The sequence below is a fragment of the Gobius niger genome, assembly GCF_951799975.1.
Source record: "Gobius niger genome assembly, chromosome: 4".
Classification (NCBI taxonomy): domain Eukaryota; kingdom Metazoa; phylum Chordata; class Actinopteri; order Gobiiformes; family Gobiidae; genus Gobius; species Gobius niger.
The window spans coordinates 24,945,520-24,961,213 of record NC_136855.1 but is presented as its reverse complement, the minus strand read 5'-3'; the positions used below and the strand labels follow the sequence as shown (position 1 = coordinate 24,961,213).

At 40.6% G+C, this 15,694-nt stretch overlaps 1 protein-coding gene across 1 annotated transcript in view; it reads left to right on the top strand.

Annotated features, from left to right (window-relative positions):
- LOC306962701 (nuclear factor of activated T-cells, cytoplasmic 3-like) overlaps nucleotides 1-15,694 on the top strand; it is a 31,189-nt gene that overhangs the window by 3,181 nt on the left and 12,314 nt on the right. Inside the window, 7 exon segments of the mRNA XM_079555927.1 lie at nucleotides 3,545-4,718; nucleotides 7,941-8,103; nucleotides 12,438-12,637; nucleotides 12,706-12,878; nucleotides 13,281-13,421; nucleotides 15,217-15,272; nucleotides 15,360-15,486. Coding sequence (XP_079412053.1) covers nucleotides 3,545-4,718; nucleotides 7,941-8,103; nucleotides 12,438-12,637; nucleotides 12,706-12,878; nucleotides 13,281-13,421; nucleotides 15,217-15,272; nucleotides 15,360-15,486 — 2,034 coding nt within the window.

Sequence of the window (15,694 nt, the reverse complement as noted above, 5' to 3'; positions counted from 1 at the left end):
TTGAAATGTGTTTAGGATGTGACATCTATTTAGAAACCAAAACATATTGTTCTTGTTAATTATGTTCTTTACACGCTCGCATAGAAATTAGCCCTATGAATTCTATGCTCTTTGACATAACTGTGTGTCACAGTATCACAGAAGATCAATGTGGCTTAAACAGGAATCTTGCACATTTTGTGCTTCGCTCTAACATTTTATATTAACAGTAAGATGTAATAATGACAATGGCATTCCTTAATTACTGTCGACATCACAACAGTTGCTCAAAGGTAACAGTAAAGGACCAGGAAACATTTAATTTCAGAACCATTTATTACTCATATTTTATTTATTTATTGACATAAACCTTTCTTGGTATATATTGTTGATTGTGTAGGCACAGTAGGATGCGGAGCAACACTTGAATCAGAGTGAAAGAGGAGCTTGACCTGAACACAAAGCCTTCTGTTCAGGGGACGTAACCAGAGCTGCTGCTAATCAAGCTGCTCTCCTCCACAAAGGGAACCCTGGCTCAGGTTGCTGTCCAGCTTCAGCACAGCATGTTGCTAGGGCTTGTGGGTAACCTTATACTGTCAGATATTTGGATTGTGTATGTACAGGTGGTAGCATACACAATCAATAGGGCACATCACATAATGTGCCAGTGGATACTGTTGTGCAGTCCAACACAAGCTTATTTTATTACAACATTTAGATGTACATGTCTGCTATATACGTACACTTTATCATTTAAGTAGTTAATTAATGGACAATGGACATTCATTCAGAGTAACCAACAAAATAGAATGTAAAAGAAGAAGACAAGAATGCACAAGAATTCATTAATTTCTAGACAGTAGTATCCTCAAATATGAAAACTGTGAAAATAGTATGTGAAATCAGGTACTGCTTGAGTTTAAGGCAGTTATAGATTGAGTCATTAATGGAAATGTGAAATACCAAATTTCTGTTGCTAGGGACAGTTATAGATTATTTCCAAATCAAGTTTGCATGACTTTTTTCTTTCTTTTTTAAGGAAAACTTTTAATGCTTTCTATAGAAAAAGCTAGTTTTCCCACTTGTTTTTCAAAAACTGAACCACAACAAAAAATTAACATTGGCACCAGCCATCTTGTTTTTGGCTCTCCAAAAACAGCCAGACGCTGTATGTGAGTAACATGCCACATGGAATCAAATCTCTATGTGTATAATTTGATGTCAAAGCAAGCCAGATCAAACAATACAAAACACTAACCCTCTAAACAAAGAAAGACATGTAAAGTAACATGTCTTTTTATTTTTAGTAATAATCATGCACCAGCATGAAGTATCAGTTAGCATGACACATATCCTTCCCGGGTTTGTTACTGTGCTTTCTCGTAATGTGGGCCTGTGTGTCACTCCTGATCACAGCAGAGAGAGCTTAACCCTGGGGAGAGTCCCAGGGCGCTGTGACGGGACAGAAGTCTGCTGAGCTTCTGGTGTCACTGTCCACATCAGCTCAGAGATTCCACTACGGTCAGTCTCACACAACAACACGACAGACTTTGTAGACCAAGGAGCTTTCTGAAACCTCCCTCGAAGCAGAGCTATTTTTAGCTTTGGTACAGCAAAGCGTCTTAGGGATCTTAATTTAACCAGATTGGTTATCTGATGGCTGGACACTAGGAGTATGTGACACACATCCCCAGTTGACTATGCTTCTGCGGTTCCGAGCGCTATAGCACTCTGGGATCTTCTCACAGGTCAGAGAGAGGGCTGTGGGCCAGTTTAGAGAATCACACCTGTCTGACCTAGATCCTGCCTTTTTTACCAGCTCTTAATGTTGACCTCAATATCGCGAGTCAGCTTTTGTGCATTGTTTATTCCAAATAATACATTATTCTGATGTGTATAATTTACGGCATTCATGTGAGCACAACTGTAAGCAAAAAGAACAAAGAATGCTCAATAAAATAGTTAAAACAAGCAATTTACAAGAGAAGGTAAATAAATTACACACTTAAATTTACTCACAGTGGGAAGAGTAACTTTTTTCTTGGTGTATTTATACTTATACAACACTCGAAAGTAGAAGTGCTTCCAAAAGTTAATCAAGTGCAAGTATTTGAGTAAATGTAACTGAGTAATACTGCTACCAAATACTTGCCTGATGTCATTTGTCGAAATAAAGCCAGTGTCAATTACAGTACTATTCATCATTAATTAATGTGACATCAACAACATCATGAAACAAACTCTCTTCAGAGCGCAGCTTCTCTTAAGTGAGTAATTACTATACCTAAAATGTGGCCATACCACTTTGAGAATGCCACCCTTAGATCTCGAAGCAAAGTATGAATGGGCCTGGTTTGTATTGCAGTTTGAAAGTTTTAAAACATGGAGGAAAATAAAGGCATGTGAAGAATCAGAAGGGACAGAATGGTTTGGTTGTATTTCCTTGGTATTAAATGGGCAAGAATGTGGTTCCCGTGTTGCCTCTGTAGCACATCCTATATTTCTTATTGTAAAAATCTAATATTGAGCAATGATCACAGTTATTTGTTTGATAGTTTAGTGTGTGTTTTTTCCTTCAGTGCACAGTCACTCAGATGCTGTCGTCAGAAGATGGGTCTTGTGACAGACAGGCAGGGCTAGAGAAGATCTGAGCTGCTATAAATAAAGAGTTCACCGCTGCTGTCTCTGTCTGTGCTTGCTCACATGTGGAATATAGGAGATCACACGCCTACATCTTCAATATTTAAACCGTTCAGCATGCTGATTATGTCTAAAGATTATAGTATGGCATTTATAAACTATTTTAAATGTTACTAGCTTGAGGAACATGGGGGAGTCTTGTGTAAGGATTTCACAAGAGTGTCCTGTACTGACTACATTCTGGTTTAAGCTTGACCTTTTTTTTGTACCTTACATTAATTGAAGCATTTGAAGCATTGAGGTCAGTGGTCCCGATGCCTTCCCTGATTGTCAACACTATTGTCACTAAACAGTGTGGGACTAGTTGCAGTCTGTGTGAGCAACAGAGCATGTTGAGTTTATCAATAACTTGTGACACACTGTGCTCTTGTCTGTTCATTTGTGTGTGTTTGTGCATGATGCTGCCTGTGCTGGATGACCTTTGGTATAAATAGCCTGCTGGAGCTGGCTGTGATGACAGCAGACGGCACGCACCGCTGTGTCAATGTGTTTCCTGTGTAGTGTTGGAGTTCGGTGATTGTTGTTGGAGCAATGCTATACAATTATGTGACACCAGTTCCACGACTTTCCCTCTCAAGCATCCAATCATAGTTTGGAGTGCGTGTCCTCTAGTGACAAAGATCATTTTAGATTAAAACTTTTCACGGCTGGTACAGTTATAGCGATTACTGAGTAATAACGAGTCATGCAGGTTATCAGTAGTTGTAATTTCAATTTACTGTGCTGTTCTAAATATTTATGTGTGTATTGCCAAATTGAAGTGATTGTTTAATCTAATCAGTCTCGTCAATGCTCAATGGTCAAGGACTGCCAGATAGCCAAAACAAAGCCTGATATTATTCTCTTTTGTTGGTGTGTGCTTTAGATTTGGAGCCTGATGACAACACATCATTCTACGTGCTGAATGTGGGGCAGCCTCAGTCCATCGTCTCTAACCACCAGACTCTGAGCCTGAGCCGTCATGGTGTGCAGTCTCACTCCCAGGTCATCAGCGCTGCACCGCGCCTTCAGCTGCACAAACAGGGCCCAGAGCACTCAGGATTTGAGCCTCAAGGCAAATATGGCACCTCTCCTCTGCTGCCGTCTGCCCCTGTGGAGGCTCCCAAAGCTTTTGAATGCCCTAGTATTCAGATCACCTCCATTTCTCCCAGTTGCCAGCAGGAGATGGATGCCAATGAGGACGAGCTGAGGGCCAATGGTCCTAACGGGGATTACCATGGCGACAGGCCTCTGTCCAGAGACCACCTTTATTTGCCGCTTGATCACTCGTATCGGGACTCGTCCCTGAGTCCGAGTCCATGTAGCAGCCTGTCCTCAAGAAGCTGGTTTTCTGATGCCTCTTCATGTGAGTCCTTCTCTCACGTTTATGACGATGTGGACTCAGAACTGAATGAGGCGGCAGCTCGCTTCACTCTCGGCTCTCCGCTCACATCTCCAGGATGTGCTTCTCCTCAGGCCGGCGTGGGGCTTTTGGAGGAGACCCCTCACTGGCAGCACCACCATCCCGCCTTTATGCACCACGCCATAACCTTGTCCCCGCGTCAGTCGCCCTGTCACTCACCGCGCACCAGTGTCACAGATGAGAACTGGCTTAGCCCCCGGCCACCCTCTAGGCCTTCATCACGGCCCAACTCGCCCTGTGGAAAGAGGCGCCACTCCAGCGCTGACATCTGCTATGGAGGCTCAGCGTCTCCACACCGCTCACCGACCCCAACACCGGGACCTTCTCCCCGGGGCAGTGTGACAGAAGACTCCTGGCTTGGAAGCCCGTCCATGGGTCTAGCACCTTTCCAGTGCTGCCCGTCAGAGGCAGACATCCCATCCAAGACCAGGAAGACATCACAAGACAGAACTGCTATGCAACCAGGGAAGGGAGACATGGGCATGGATGACCCTGGCAACATGTCCCCTAACCTGGATTCACCGTCAGAAGAGGCGCTGCACGGCCTCAAGAAGGACGGTCCTGGTGAACAGTTCCTCTCAGTGCCGTCACATTTCTCCTGGAATAAACCCAAACCAGGTCACACTCCAATATTCAGGTTAGTACTACTGTTAGATATTGTATCTTATCAAGGTCTTTTATTACTTTATTACCATCTTTTAAACCACTGTATGAGGGCACTATTTGTGAATTATTAATGCTCATGACATTGGGCAATCTATCCTGTATTAGCAGCAGTGTAATAGATAAGGAATAAACAAGAGTGTTGTCGTTGATCATAAAGACCGAAGTGAGATAATTTGTGCAATAACCTTTTGTCACTATCATATCACATTGATAAGCTCAGTGATCATGTGGTTCCATCATGAGTGGTTAAATGGACAGAATATAAACTTTTTATCAAGAGTGAATTTGATTAGAGTGAGTTTGCACAATTTAGAAATCGTAAAAATGTTTTATGTATTTATTTAGATTTATTATCAGTTTTTTTTTTGGAGAGTACACAGAGATGGGGGTACTAATAATTTCTTATTTATTTTTAATACTTTTTTGAATCGGAAGGTTTTGATTGAAAACAGTATATTTGTGTTACATTTTGAAAAATATCTTAATTTGGTTGCTAAACAAACATTAACAAATCACATTTAAAATGTTTTGCACCTGAAATTATTAGTGGTGGATCCCGAAAAGCCAGAAAAGTTTGGGAACCCTTGGACTAGACTATCCATTGCACAAGTGCCTGCTCTGGTGAAGAGAAGCCCCAACAAATGCAAAACGCGCCACGTTGCTTGTAATTAATTTCTTTAAAATCTCATTACTCTAAACGGCCGACTTAAGTTAGTGTCAGTAAAGTTTTTATTCCATGTCAATATTCAAAATTATTACTTGGCCATTAAAATGAATGGTGGCAAGGTTGGTGATGATGACTTTATGAGAATAGTTTATGATTAAGACTCATTGAGCGGCATCTGACTGAGAAACTTGAGAAGATATTGCTTTGTACCTCTCCTGCTTTGCTTCGTCACAAAGCTCATATTTCCTGTGTCCACCTCGGCTCCTGTTGCAGTAGCAGCCATGCAAACCCTCACTTCCTGGTGTTTATGTCATGAAGTCATATTCATCTTCACAAGACTCCACAGTCATAATTTTTTCTTTAAAAAGCAGCTTTGAGGGTCCAAAATGCATATTGTGTCTTTTAAATTTCGACACATCCCCAAAACTACGCATGCAATTTATAGGTCTACAGCCTAGTTTATATGCACTAAAGGGCTTGCCTGATACTATTCTCTGTCCATTCCACACAAATTAGTCTTGTTACAGAGCAACTGTAGCAGTATGAATGGGCGGGCCTAACACACGCATAGATAGTCAGTGAAATAAACCGATCAATTAGCGGACGTGGCGACAGCTGTAGTCCAGTTCAGAAAATATGAACTGAATATAAACTGACGAGAGACTCCTTCATCCATGATTAGTTTTGGCTGATAACTTGTTGCACTGTTGATTGAACCACAACATAGCGGCGCAGCAAGTGACGTAACCATGTCAATTTCCTGTGACGGCCATGACTGGTTTGGGTGTGGTTTACCAGGATACTAAAGATAACATTTTTCCCTCTGCCAAACGTAAAATATATTATAAAAGAGAATTGTTCATTTAAAACATAATGACTTGAAAGCATTAAAGGGGCTGGATGCAAGTTGGCTATTATATACTCACTACTGCCACCTCAGGCCATATGTGTAACTGCACCTTCTATATCAAGCTCGTGCATGACGGCAGTTCGGGCCGAAGTGACACCTTTTTGAGTGACAGTGCAGGATTTTAGAGGCAGTTGTGGTGAACAGTTCTGGGCTCATTCTACACATTAGGACATGGCTGGAACATGTAGGGGGATTTTAACATTTTTAAACTCCCTATAGTCCCTTTAAGGTTTACTAAATTATAAATGGTCAGGTTTCGTAAAACTAAACATTTTGTCTTCATTCGTGTTTTGATGGTAACAATGTAACAATTTGATATTCGTTTACTTTTTCTTTATTTCCCGTTTTGTTTCTACTTTTTGCAGTTTAGTATCCAGTTGTAGTCCTATTGGTAGCACAATTCTCTTACTGAGAGCATACAACAAGTTAAGATACGCATTTCTTTATGTCCTTAGTCAAAAAGATGCAGTTTCCCCATGGAGCTGCAGATGAGGCCACTGAGTGTGTCTTTCTCAGATGCAGCTGTTCAAATATGATTGTGACATGCACAGATAAAAACTGAGAGGAAAAACACACTGTGCCAGGCCAGCTCTGTACGGCCCAGCCACATGTGGTACAGCACCCATAGTGTAAAAATGACACATATAATCCACACCAACATATGAGGGGATTTAAAAGAAGTTTCCATCTAAAATGAGTCAGGGTGCAACACGAGTATGGCCATGATTCCTTCACTGCCTTGTGGATGCGTTGCATTTCCGTGTCTGACCACTAGGGCTGAGTAATTAATCGAAATTTAATCGAAATTGCAATTTGTACTTTAATCAGTCTCAATAATCGTCATGGACTTTATAATTGACAGGTTTACATTTGTCATTTCTTTAACAAAAACAGCTCCTAGTTTCTGAGTTTGGACAATGGAGGATTTTTGTGTCTTAAATGCAACCAGGGGATAGTATTTGTTGTTGTTTGAGCTGAGGTTTGTAAAAAGTATGTCTAAGTTCATGAATCAGCTGCATGCATTTTATTTTTATTGTAAAATCAAAAATTGAGATCGATCAATATGAGAATAAAAAAATCTTAATTTTTTAACCTTATCGTCCAGCCCTAGAGACCACTATTCATTATGTGCTGCTCAAGATGTGTAAGGAGAATGCTACTCTTTTTACAATCTAAGCTTTCATGCATTTTAAACAGATCACATTGTTGCACTAACGCAGACAGGTACTGTATGTTTGAGAGTACAGCTGAAATAGTAGAATCAAGCAAGTAAAATTAGTCACTTTGTGGGGATTTCCCCAGAGAGCCTAATATATCTTACTGAATGATGAAAATGTATTTTATGGGCAGCTATTCACATAGCATACAGTGTTACATGGGAATCCTATTGGATCAAACAGTTTTACACAAAGCATGTATTTTTTGCTGTTGTTGATGTTACATTACTTTCCTGGTTAAATAAAGGTTCGATTAAAAAATTAACATTGATACAATATGAACTTGATTTTGTTTGTTGATTTTTGATTTGTGTTCATGACTTTAGTCTGACATTTAATCATGTTTATTATAGCAATACATGTTTGGTATGTTAATTTGTAAAATTCTCTGTCCTGTAGGACCTCATCACTCCCTCCTTTAGACTGGCCACTTCCAAACCAGTTTGGCCAGTATGAGCTCAAGATAGAACTGCAGCCCAAAGCCCATCATCGAGCACATTACGAGACAGAGGGCAGCCGGGGAGCTGTCAAGGCAGCGTCTGGTGGTCACCCCGTTGTAAAGGTAAGATTAAGAAAAAACAGAAGTTTAAAAGGTGGTCATTTCCCCTCGAGCATTTGTCCTGTTGATGAAATAGGGCGTTCTAGTCTGCCATTTGATCGCATGTGGCAGACATCAGCTACTGAGAGCTATGGTGTGTGTGAGCTGAGAGGCAATAGCAGAAGATTTCAGCCTCATGAATGTTTCAGCCCCACTGACAGGTTTCCTTTTTGGGTGTGATTAAGACTGCCCTCAAAGCTTCATGCATGTTGCACAATATTAAGGTAGATTTGATCTGTACAACATTTAACAATGTTTTTTTTATTTGGCAGTTAAAACAATAAAATAAATTTCAATTTATAAAAGCCCTGTTTTTCTCACATCACACTCTCAGGCTTCCTTCAGGCCAATCATTAACTATTTGAACCACACTTAGACCAAGATCCTATCCCACCATATGTGACGATGCATAATTTAGAGATCACGTTTTTTTAACCAAGTCTTATTTATGCTTGACCCCGATTCTTCCTTCCATAGAAAACGTGTGTGGCCAAATGGAACATTTTGTTTTGTTTTTATTTTTCTTGAAAACCCATGTCATTAAACTCACATGGGAGTTTCAACTCATATTAGGAGCGATGGCATCAGTGCATCTAGCAGGTCTAACGTTCTGTGTTTGCTAAACATCTGATGCTCTGTTGTCTGTCTACAAACACCTAATGCACAGTGCAAAAGCATTGTCAAAGGTCACAGTTGTTACTATATGATGGTGTATGTTTAAAACAATTTTACTTTGACAGACATGAAGTAGGACATAAAGGTGAAAACTTGCAACAAGGCAGATGGCACTGGACAGTGGTTTAGTGTTTGCACAGTAACTGAAGGATGTTCAGTTCAAACCTCAATATGAGCCATTCGTACACACAGATGCACACCTGTATCAGGCTAGCTGATCCTGCCGATCCCCTGGGACAAGCTGCAGACCATAATCAGTACACTTGTTGCTAGGAGACAGCTAAGTCCAAAGCCTCTCTGGCTGGCGGAGGTATCCTTGAGCGTATTTAACCAGCTTAATTGAGTGCGGCTGCACCCACACAAATATTAGAAACCCCTCTGGTATTGTACACTGCTCTCTTCTTACATTGTACTTTAAAGCCCTCAGACTCTTGATCAAGACTGTGAGCTTTACAACTGGCTGGAGCTAATGCTGCTTTTATCCAAGGCCATGTTTAATGTAAACATTCTCGAAACTTTATTGTAATCAGGCTTAGCATCCAACGAGAGTGTGGTGGATGTGAGTCAAAGAAAGAGTTATTAGGTGTGTGAGGAAAGTAGGAGTCTGTGGGTGTTTGCTCTGCCTCATCAGCAATGCCATATACAGCTTTAATGTGTGTGTGTGTGTGTGTGTGTGTGTGTGTGTGTGTGCGTGTGTGTGTGTGTTTGTGTGTGTGTGTGTGCGTGCGTGCTTGCGTGCATGTGTGTGTGTGTGTGTGTGTGTGTGTATTGACCTTGTTTAAACAAACAGTCAACTGGCCCCCTGGCTCTTTGTGCCCTCCCTGGTGAGTTGAGCAAATAGCATACTGTGTGAGCAGCACAGTGGTTGTGGTGCCACAGTAGGATTGGCTCTGCCAAATAAAGTGGATCCACTTTTGACCTTGACCACCAGGGTTTAACATCACACTATGCCATCTCAGCCATCTCTCTTAGTCTTTTACGTATCTACCCATAAAAAGACTTTCAAAGTCAAATGTATTGTACATTACATAGTGAGGCTGCAGGGTCCTAGTGCACCAGTGTAAGTTTGCATAGCTCACTCATAGGCTGACACACACGCAGTGTGTCACCATAGCAACACTGGAGCAACAAAGGGAAACAACTTGGCAGAGTCAGGCGCTTGTTGTGAGAAAGTGTCAAGTTACGCCAGAGAGCTGTGGCTGGCTAGGTGAGGAGTGAGGGCAGGGACAGCTCCCAATAGGTGACAGGAAAATTAAGATTGTCCTTATAGATAAAAATGTAACATTGAGCATATTTTGAGGATGTACACATTTTTATTTTGTCAAATAGTTGGTCACTGCATTTAGGCTCAGATTTCTGTATTGATGCAGGTTCTCAGTCACGCAGGTGATTTAACCAATCTTCTAAAGCAAAGTAACTGGACTTCTGTTTAATCAACACATCAACACGTTTCCCTGTATGGGGCGTCAGCTTCTTGTTTAAAGTCTAGTTGTTTTATTTCAAGGAGATGATTGGCTCAGATTTCAGTTTTGTAAAGAGTCACATGATGTCTGTATACATGTCAGGGTAATCCATATATGCATAGTGTTTTCCCCTCAGCTTGTGAGCCTTATTACTGGATCAGTGGAACAGATGAAGGCCAAAAATATGACTCTTTATTTAGTTGGACCTAAGTATGTAACCCTATCTAGGGTTTTATTTAGGGGAGAGAGTTCATCCTTAACCCGATCCACCAGCAGACACAGCAGCAGCTGTATGTTAGTTACAGGCTCGAGCGGCCAAAAGACCCCCACCATGTGACCGGCTTAATGTCAATGTGGTTTAATAAAAGAACTGATCTGTATCAGGCCTGGAGTTCAGACCGACTGCCCAGTTGGGCTTTGGGTCTGGGCAGGCTGAAAGGTGAGCAGTAAAAGTGCAAAGACCACCGTGATGCAGTATTTCACACTCAGGCAGAGATGTAGGGGGTGGTGACGCTGGAATGTGGAGCAAATCAGGAGTGTGTCCTCCACAACCAGCTAAACCTCTCCACTCTCCATGTGCTTGTTTACATGTTTCCGATATGTGTAGCTTGACATGTGTTGTTGTAGAAACATACGTGAGTAGAGACAATTTCTTCTTTAAACTTTTAAGGCATGATTTGCAGTTTCCTGTCTTTAAACAAACCCGCCCAGCATTGATCAAAATCAAACACGAGTAATGCCCAGACATCCCTGAAACACATCCTATTTATTTACCTTAATATTATTACTGAACCCTTGACTAGCTGTAGTGGCTAAACTCTAAACAGGAATCCTCCCAAATTCCTGTTAACTTATTTTACGTCTGGAACACACATGGAGCTGTGAATAAGCATGCTGAGATTTAGGAAGACACACATACACACATCCAAATACAATAGATAGATAAATTCTTTATGACCACATGGGCAGGCACTGCGTTTGTTTACATGCTGCTTCTATGGCAGTCTACAGATCATGAAGCTGACAGAGCAAGAACAAGATTGTTTTTGTTCTCGGTTTCTTCAATTTAAAAGTGTAAAAAAATTTAAAAGAGTAACGCTCAAGTTCATCTTTGTTTTGTCACAAGTGTATAAAAATCTGTGAATATTAAATTTGCTTATCCGTACTGCAGTAATGAATATCGTCCTTTTACTACAAAAATAGATCATAATATTAAAATAGCCAAAACATCATTGTTAAAAATGAATTGATGCAGCCCCAGTTGTAGCAGTAATAGATTATTTTTTTCTTTTTATTATGTAAAAAAACTAAATGTAATGCGATGAGATCAACACGAGCTGAATAGTCCAAGGAAATCCACAATTTAAAAAAAGTCTGAAAAAAGATACTGACAAGACAAATACTTGATTTAAGGTGTGTGTCTCTGAAGGCCCGTCCTCTCCCATAAACCTCATGTAAACACAGCCTAATCCACTTTTTCCACTGCTTCCTTGAGCGTTTCAGATCCCAGTGCGTTAACCAAACGAGGAACTAGAATTTGATGTAGATCTTTGTCTAAAAGCTATGAATCTGTAGTGTAATTAACTTCCTTTGCTTTAGTCTTTAACACTGACACACTTTGTGACGTAAATCTCAAACCTAGGGTCAGTTGCCAGCTGTGGCGAGGTGAATGCTTGGCAGTTCATGCGGGAAACTATGAAAGGGCTGTTGTTTCCAGGTGCCCTCAGTGGGTTTCCCTGATGGACCAATGCCCACTGGTAGGCTGGAAGCTCTGTATGGTGGGGCTATGTGGATCGGGGAGAGTTTGCCAAAACCAACATTACAACAGTAGTAGGATTGTGTGACTGCTTGTTTTTTCTTTGCTTTGGAAGAAAGAAGTTCCTGCCTTCTTTTCCATCTTTTTGTTGTTTGTAACCGGCACAGCTCTTTCCTTTGACATGTCACCAAGGCGGAGTGGATGCAAGGTGCCAAAACTTAAAAAAAGAACAACAACAACTGGTGCTTTGTGTCATAGCTGCCAGTCACTTGGCAATGCTCAAAATACTGAGTTTCAAAATAATGGTCCAATATTTATTGGTTTGTGCTTTTTATGACAAAATGGATTGATCTCATTTTTAAGTTGTGCAAAACTAAAATACAGTATTTGATTTGCCTTGGCAGCTCATAGGCTACAGTGAGAAGCCTGTCAACCTGCAGATGTTCATTGGTACAGCAGATGACCGTTACCTGAGACCCCACGCCTTCTACCAGGTCCACCGGATAACTGGGAAAACTGTTGCCACCGCAAGCCAAGAGATCTTGGTGTCCAGCACAAAGGTTCTTGAAATTCCTCTGTTGCCTGAAAACAACATGTCTGCCAGGTCAGTGTTTGTAAAAACATTTTTTTTGTTTGACTTGTCAAAGTTGATTAGTATTTTTTTTCTGGCAGTATTGACTGTGCCGGCATCCTGAAGCTGCGCAATTCGGATATTGAGCTACGCAAAGGAGAGACCGACATAGGAAGGAAGAACACAAGAGTCCGTGTGGTGTTCAGGGTGCACATCCCTCAGGCCAATGGGAAGGTGCTCTCGATACAGGCGGCTTCTATCCCTGTGGAGTGCTGTGAGTGTCAATCAACTGCACTGTGCAATAGTCTGTATAAACACACAAAGACTGTATTTAACAACAATAATAAACTTCAGCAAAATGTTCACAATTGGCTAACAATCTAATGTTAGAAAATATGTAATATAGTACCTCAGTAGAGGCTGGGGGCACAATAGTACCACCACCAAGTACAGCAGGCACTTTATTTGTGCTTGTCTAAACAGGCCAAGCCAACAATACTAGTAGATTGTAGTATTAGGGACACAAATACTATTGTAGTCACTGCCACAAACCACCTCTTATAGCAACACCTACAGACGAACAATTTTACTTTGGTTCAAAAAAGATAAAATCCTAGTGATTTATATTGTTACATAATACTCATTTTATATTTCTTGGTTCCTATGTATCTTGTAGCCCAGCGTTCAGCTCAAGAGCTGCCCCAGGTGGAGAAGTCCAGCCTGACCAGCTGTCTGGTCAGCGGGGGAGAAGAGATGCTCATCACCGGCTCCAACTTCTTTTCTGAATCCAAGGTCATTTTCCTGGAAAAGGGCCCCGGTAAGAGCTGGATCCACAGCACTTAAACCATACTCAAACAGAGTCAGTGTCTGAGGATTGTGAACTATTTTGTCACTCATCTGGAAACCGCAAAAAGTGATATAATGTACTGATGTAACCTAGCTTTTTAGCATAAACTCTATTTTGTTTTTTTTGTTTTTTTGTTTTGCTGTTTTTTGTGGAACCTTTGAACCAAACAGTTTTACATTTTCAAATGACTTTGCTTTCTTTTCCCTCACCTTTCTTCGTTGTGTACCCCTTTTATCAAAACACATGTAATGACTGTTTCCTTGGATGGAAACTCTAAATGGTTAACATTTGTCACACCAGTCACTGCCTGCTCCAGGCTGTGATGTAGAGCAGCAAAATCAAGTTCACACATGGCAACAAGTTTGTGGCATTTTTGTGAGAGGTGGGGGCAAGATTTTCTAAAGCAAAATCTCCATGAAGGAATGCCTTAGCGCTTTGAGGGGCACCAGGTGAAGCGTGGCATACAAATGCTGCACAGCTGAAAACTCTCGCTGAAGTGTTGTAACCCGCAGAAGAATTTCATTGAAAGTAGTGAAAGAAAGTTAAAGAATATATTAATCATCCATTTCTAAATTATAATTGAATTCAGATAAGTCCTGCTGTTGTGTCTTTGGGCAAGACTCGTCAGCCACCTTGTCTCTAATGTGTGCATGCGCTGGTGTACACACATTGGTACATGTACTGTTTTTTAAATGTGATCATAAAGAGAACAAGTGAAGGAAATTAGGCATGGCACGTCATTAACATCCATGCACTGCCCTGATCAAATAAACACATTGTACACATAAATATTGATATTGACTCATCTTAGTAAATATATAGAGCAGGTAACTTGCTCTGCTAGAAAGTGCCTGGGGGTAATATTTTGGAGATTTGAACACGAGGTCTTTGCTGTGAGTGTGTTTTTCTCTCATGAGATAATTATCCAAGGCTATTTAAGTTCATCACGACAAAACGCTACTCTATTTAGAGTCAACCTAGTCCTAGTGGCTTAAAGAAAGCACTTTTCTTCGCAGACTGGCGTGCACTAGCTGTTTGGCTGATCCTAGTCATTGTCTTCATATGGTATGAGGTTCCTGTTGCTGCTTGTTGTCTGAGAGAGCATGTAGGGCCCTTGCTCTTGCCTGTTGAATGTCAACAAGACGTACTGTAATAATGCAGCGCTGTCAGCTGCAAAGACCGGCAAGGACATTTGCCCATTGGAGTAAATACTCCCTGTCAACTAAGGGTGAAGCTCTTCCTTTACTAATAGGAACAATCTCTTTCAGGGAATAGTTGTTAGTATGATTGTGGATTACTATGTAAGAGCTGGATTAACTAGTGGGAAAACAATAATACGTTTGTCTAAAGGTATAACATTTCATGTTAAGTCTCTGAGTTAAATTAACAGTATTTGTTAACTACTATTTCAAAGATAATTTGGAAAAGATGTTATTTAGAGTCTCTTTTATCGTATAGGGGAGAACTTATACGTGGTGTAAATCAATAGACCGTACTCACAGCGTTCTCAAGTGTTTCAAAATATTTAGTTGTTCTTCCGAACAAAACATATATACATTTGAGTTGCATTCATTCATTTTATAAAATATAAAATAAATGTACACAAAATATGATAACTAATGTAATATCACTAAGTTTGATCAATTCACACAACTCAATCGATTTGTCAAACGTTGTGTTATTGATCTACTGGGATGTTTGAGGATTCCTGTTTTGATTTACTGATGTAATCAATAATTGTAAATGTATATGTTTTTTTCTGCAGATGGGAGACCACAATGGGAGGTGGAAGCAAAAATAATATGTGAAAAAAACCAAGGGGTAATTAGGCATTTTATATTTGCTATTTTTGGTTTCCAGTATGAAGCTGGGTACTTATTGAATGTATGTGTGTATGTATGTGTCCAGTCATGCATATTGGTGGAGGTGCCTCCCTATCACAGTAAGACTGTGAGTTCAGCTGTCCAGGTTCAGTTCTATGTCTGTAATGGAAAAAGGAAAAGAAGCCAATCCCAACGGTTCACATACCTTCCAGGTAAGAGGAGCAAGTCACAAACATACTGTTACTTTGCATTTGTAAACATAATTGTCACATCAGTTTTCTTTATCACTGTATCAAAGTCTTATTTCAGTTTTGTGACTGACACAGCTGAGACAGATGTAAGCTGCACTCTCCAGGGAGACTTGTCTAACCCCATTTCCCTTGTCCTTGTTCAAAGAAAATATCACTGTGGTCTACACAT